Below are 6,000 nucleotides of genomic sequence, written 5' to 3'. Positions count from 1 at the left end.
TGAAGATGGAAGGAGACGGGGGCCCGAGGAATGCGGGCATCATCTGCAAGGTGGAAAAGGCAAGGGAACGATTCTCCCTGAGAAGCTGCGGGAAGGAATGCAACCCTGCCGGCATCTTGGTTCTGGCCCCGTGAGACCTGATTCAGACTTTTGACCTCCAAAACAGTAGGGCAATAAATGTGGGTTGTTTCAAGTCACTGAATTTGTAGTATTTATTATAGCGCCAATCTGCAATGAAGACCACACGAGACCTATAAGAAGACTACTGTAATTGTTTGGATGAACTTTGGGAGTGGCTTGAGAAGCATTTGTTTACCTTCCCTACTAGGTGTTGAGATCTGTGCGAGGCCCTCTGTCGTGCTGGTCATCAGGCCACTTGTTACTTCTGCACAGGCAGGATTTGGCCTCTCCCGAGTGCCTCTCAGTATATTCACTCTGCAGTACACCCAGTCCTCATACGTGGGATTCCATGTCACCCGGAGGAATCGACACTCGGTGGCAATGCCAGGAGCAGACAGCTTCGGAAAATTAAAATGGCAGGGCACCTCCCGTGGGCCAGCATGAGATGGTGAACCAGGTGCTGAGACCGGAAGAGGGATGAAAATTGGGACCATCCCAGGTTTGACCTGGCTGCCCAGCCAAGGTTTGGCTGCCCAACCAGGTACACAGATGAAACGCAGATGCTTGACCCGGGAGAATACACAAAGCCAATTCTGTACTTCCGTCTCCTGACCCCTGATAAGAAAATCTCCATTGGAACAAATAATACACACATCTGTATTGGGAGGGGAATTTTTCTTTCCGTGGCTTCTCCAGGAATGATGGGTGATGCCCGGGTAGTCTTTATGCCTCTTTCTGCCTGTGTCAAAACTGGAATTCAAAGTGTGTTGGTTCAGGGACCTGTTTTTAGAGGGTAACTCTCCAGGCTCAAATATCCAACATCCACGAGTGTTTTTTATGGATTGGTAGTAGCCAATGAATGTGGATGCTGTTTTAGAATATTTTTTTTTTTTTTTTTGTAATCAGTGGCCCAAAACTGTCTCTTATATTTAGAAGCCTGGATCTAGGATTACATATCAAGAAACATGCATAATGCTGTTTTGCTGAATGCAGCTGTCCTAGCAGAGGCCAAAGATAATTTGCTGATCCAGGAGCTGAGGCCAGCGAATTTATGTCTGCATCTGCTTCTGCCCATAACTCTTGGGTAAAGATAGGGCAACTTCAAGGACTGTAGCCGTATCCGCCTTAGCAGTGCACAGAATGCTGGTACAGGGACATTTTCTCCCTGAGGCTACCTCCCCCCACCTTGGATGTAGCCAGTGGCACCTCCTGCAAAGACTGCAGAACACCGTTCATGCCTGTCTTAGCATCCTCACGTTTTCTCCTCATTGTTGACTATGTGTCTGCTCCTCACTGCGGACTCTTCCCAGGGTGTCTCTTGATCATACTGGAATCTGCAGAGCCTAGCCCATGGTCGAACAGGTGCTCTGTAAATAACGATCAAATGAGGGAGTGGATGAGAGTGACAACAGACTGGGGAGATGGTTTGAAACACTTTTACATTACTTTTTTTTTTTTTAAGATTTTATTTATTTATTTGACAGAGACACAGCTAGAGAGGGAACACAAGCAGGGGGGAGCGGGAGAGGGAGAAGCAGGCATCCCACCGAGTAGGGAGCCCGACATGGGGCTCGATCCCAGGACCCTGGGATCATGACCTAAGCCGAAGGCAGATGCTTAATGCCTGAGCCACCCAGGTGCCCCGCTTTTACATTACTTTTGTCCTTGCTTGTGGCAGCCATAGTAAGGAGCAGAAAGCCTAATGCAGACAGTGGTTGTTTCTTCTGTTTAGCTTCTATCTCTCCTTCTTCTGGTAAAAGCACTTTGGTTTTCCTTTGGGAAACCATCCTTCCCACTCCCTCAATCCATAAAGTTTGGGCGGAGCTGACCTCACCCTCAGTTCCACTGGCTGAATTGTGCGCCGGGCCTGGGCTTGGCCAATGAGAGTGCCACACAACCCTGGCCACGGATTCAATTTGTGTTGGAAGGGTGGCCACACCTGTTCGTTAATGGCTGGTATCCATACTGACGGACTGGTTCTCGTTCTGAGTCAATTTTGCATTATTTCAAATCAAACCTGACCCCCCCCACCTCCATAGCTATTAGGGGAAAAACACTTCATTTCCGCCGCATCGCTAAGCTGATGGGAGAAGCCGGAAGCTGGTTGCAGCCATCACGAAACCAAAATGAACTCAGGAAGCTGAAGCTGAGAAATAATAGGGAGAAGAAGTTCTTAATGCTGAGCACTGAGATCCAGCCAAGCCTGAAGCTATTTCTGAAAATTTCAGTTAGAGGAACCAGTAAACTCTACTTTTTGTTCTAGCTTTTTTTTTTTTTTTTTTTTGGTCACTGGCTGCTAAAAGTGTCCTCTGGCTGATACACTTGGTCAGTCTTTTTTCTAACTTTTTTGGAGTGGAGCAAGGATGATCTCAGCCTTGCAGGAAGCCCTGGAGAAGACTATCACCCCACTTTATCAATATGAAAGCTCTCTGCCGGGTCCTGAGGGCCCAGCAAAAATCAGGCCCCCCTCTGGGTCCCAGGGATCTCACTTAGTGATTTCAGTGAGAGGAACATTTTCAGTGCCTCCTGGGAGGGCATTTCTGAGTCGACACCTCCTTAGCCCTACCCCCAGCTTCTCTGTGTTCCTCCCTACAGGCTTAGGCTGGGATCCAGGAGCCCACTGTGGTTATGGGAGTCTCCAGAAGGTTGGGAATGTCAAGAAAACGCAACTTACACACCATGGTAAACAGGCTTACTTAAAACCATTTTTATTCTGCCTCTCAGTAACACTTCTCATTTGATTTGGGTAAAAGATCAGGGACCTGAACACAAACAAACAAGAAACAAAATGTCTGAAACAGAAACCGGGACCCAATACACTGGAATGATGCTAGGATCCCTGCATGCTGAGAATTCGTGGCCCTGATTCCGTTTCCTCCTGGGACAAGTGCTGGCTCATGGCAGACATCCAGGTGAAAGGGCCCATGGCATCTGATGTCCATCAACATTTATTGTTTTGCTAGTTTCCAGGATTTTAACAAACAGCCTGAGATTCATAGTAATCTAAGAACAATGCTTTGTATTTGTGTAGCACTTAGAATCTCCCTCCAGGGGCATTCCTATCTATTACGGCGATTAATTCTCTTAATAACGCTCTGAGGTATGTAGGCAGGTGTTCTTATGTCCATTTTCCAGATGAAGAAATCTGAGGCACAGAGAGGCTAAGAAACTTGCCTAAAATCAGCTTGCATAGGGAGTTAGTGGCAAAAAAGGCACTGGGACGCAGGTGTTTTCTCAGCCTCGTTTATTCACTTAGAATAAGCTGCCTTTTCTCTTGCTTAGGAAAGTTCATTTTTACTGTGTTTCTCATATGCGTTCTTGAAGTTATTTTTGCCATATATACATATCACCTGTTTTGTTAACCCCTTGATATTTTCTTAGAGTCCATCTATTTTTCTTAAGTAAATTTATTTGAATAGAAACAATAGGTCACATCCCTATGGGGAAACTGTAAATGGAAGGTAATTAATAAAAGAAATACAACAAAAACAGGACTATGCTATTGAGTTCTATCTCGACTTTGAACCTGAGGCCTGCTCTTTCTTTATGAAGAAGGGAAAAGAGCTAAAGTCACGGAAAGGTGTTGAGGACCCATGCTCACTAAACAGAGGCTTTCTCTTTGCTGTAATCAGCATTGGACAAGACTAGAAAAGGGGAAAAATACTTTGTGATTGGCATCACTTAATGTTGTCTATAACTGACTTAAAAATTATCTTGAGTACCACCAGCCATACGCCGTGCATTCTGTGAAACACTGGGTTGGCGTGTTCTGGTAGGCAGAATAAGGGCATAATTAAATCAGTACAATCACACCTAACGGGGTTACATTTGACAGAAAAGAAATACAGTGGGTGGCATTTCCAGGTTGGCATCCAGGAAAATAAAAGATGGTGCCTGAGACTTGCTAAAAAAAGAGAGAGAGTTTGAAAAAAAGCACATTCCATAAGATACAGCCAGCTTATTCCCAAAACTGGGATGGGGAAGGTGCTCCTGTACCTAGAATTGACCATTAAGTACATTCTCAGAGTCTTTAAGTGAAGTGAGGTGCCCAGCGGTGGATGCAAGCAAGGGAGGGGACTGTTGGAAGATTGAGGTCAGGACAAAAGGCCAGAAAGCCCCTTCTTTAGTTTCTTTGGGGACTGATTGAACTCTGGGGGTTGTGGCAGGGAGCAGCTGATGGAGGAGGGCCCACTAACTCTGACATGTAAAAATAAAAGGAAAAAAAATGCACAAATCCCACTCTGTCGGACAACTTGAAACATGCTGCAAATGTTCATGCTCGACTTTGCAGACACCAGCCTCCATTGCTCTTCCTAGGACCTTTGGCCCCCCACCAGATCTGGATCCCCCTCCCCCGCCATTAGAAATACTGAGATTTCCTGAGGCTCATCTCTGCAGAAGAGGAATGGACACAGAGGCTTTCACTAAACTCAGACAGTGAGACTTGAGGTTTTCTTTTTCTTTTTCTTTTCTTTCTTTCTTCTTTTTTTAATCAGTGACTGGCTGGTCTTGTTGCGCTGCTTGGTTTTCCTTAATTTTGGACTTTTTTCCTTTTCTTTCTTTTCCTTTCTTTCTTTTTTTTTAAAGTTCATTTGCCAGGGACCTGCCTCTGGAGAGTCCTGGAGGAAGAGATCTCACGGTCTGAAGTCAAGGGTCCATTCCTCAGAAACTCCTGTGGGGTATGTGTGGATGAGTTCCATCCTCCATGCTTGCGGCCGACTGCTGGCCGCTCAGGCACTGTGTGGGACAAACAGATAGTGAGAAAGAGAGAGAGAGCCGGCCCGAGCCTTCTTGGCCCAAGGGCTTCCATTCTCTGTAGGAGATGTCCAGCACTGACCTTGGACCAGTGCATCTGCATACTTTCGAGTCTAAGCACTGGCTTCCTTTTGAGAAACGTTGTATCTGGAAACATATTTGCTTTTACACGTGGTGCATGCAAAAAAACCACAAAAACCCATAATGATACAGATGCAAGGAAATGCTTCGTGAGCATTTCTGAACTTCATTCTCCTCAAGGGCTAGCAGCATCGTTAGGATTTGGTGTGCATCCTCTAAGCGTTTTTCTCTGCAGTTAAATCCATAAGTGTGCACTCAGAAATTCATCTTGTGTGTGTTTATATAAATGGGATAATGCTATACCCATATATGGTATCTATCATATCTATAAGATATATATATATTAATTCATTAGTTTATTCAATAAATATTTACATGCCAGGCAGTGCTCTAGATGCTGGTGATGACAAGTGTCCCACAGTTACATGGTGAGTACCATGTGTCAGGCACCGTGCTTTACACAGTTTAGTCTTCACAGTCCTGTGGGCTAGGTACTGTTTTATCCCTATTTTACTGACGAGAAAACTAAGGCACAGACTGGTTAAAAGTCGTGCCCAAGAGGACACAGCTGCTTAGATGTAGAACCTATATTTAAACCCCAACAGTTTAGCTTCAGAGTGAGCACCCTGATGTGTTATGCTCTATCCTTATGGGCAATGACAGAAATGAAAGTGTGTTTGGTTTTCATCCCAGTAGGAGGAGATAGACCATAAAAGTATATATGATTATATGTATATTAATACATAAAATGTATAATTATATATTAAATATTTGGTTTCTCAGGGAGTGGTAAGTACGGAAGGAAAGTAAAGTTGGGATAAGGGGACCAAGGGAAGGAGGGCGGGGCTGTGGGTGCTATTTTAGAGAAGTTGGTCAGGGGTAGCCTCTCCGCTAGCCTATGAGCAAGCATCTCAGGGAGAGATGCAGAACAAGCCACGTGGATATTAGAAGGAAGAAAATTCTAGGTAGAGGGATGGGCAAGTGCAAAGGCCCTGTGGCAGGAGCATACTTGTGTTGCTCAAAGAAGAGCGAGAATTCAGTGTA

General features: G+C 45.2%; 1 protein-coding gene across 3 annotated transcripts in view; it reads right to left on the bottom strand.

Annotated features, from left to right (window-relative positions):
• Positions 1-225: 225 nt before the first annotated feature.
• TMEM233 (transmembrane protein 233) overlaps positions 226-6,000 on the bottom strand; it is a 39,401-nt gene continuing 33,626 nt past the window's right edge. The window contains exons 3-4 of one of the 3 annotated variants that reach the window (XM_045887525.3): positions 1,377-1,487; positions 226-580 (exon numbers count right to left, since the gene is read on the bottom strand). In XM_045887525.3, the coding sequence (XP_045743481.1) occupies positions 529-580; positions 1,377-1,487 (163 nt within the window). In that variant the 3' untranslated portion in view covers positions 226-528. Of the gene's footprint in view, positions 581-1,376; positions 1,488-1,582; positions 2,267-2,803; positions 4,858-6,000 lie in introns of those variants that run through there. The other 2 variants (XM_045887526.3, XM_045887530.3) reach the window with 2 other exon arrangements.

Source organism: Mirounga angustirostris, unplaced genomic scaffold, assembly GCF_029215605.1.
Source record: "Mirounga angustirostris isolate CCGP_5_RB_7025 unplaced genomic scaffold, mMirAng1.0.hap1 SCAF_14, whole genome shotgun sequence".
NCBI classification, from domain to species: domain Eukaryota; kingdom Metazoa; phylum Chordata; class Mammalia; order Carnivora; family Phocidae; genus Mirounga; species Mirounga angustirostris.
Note: the sequence above shows the minus strand (reverse complement) of the source record. Positions and strands in the feature narration are given on the sequence as shown.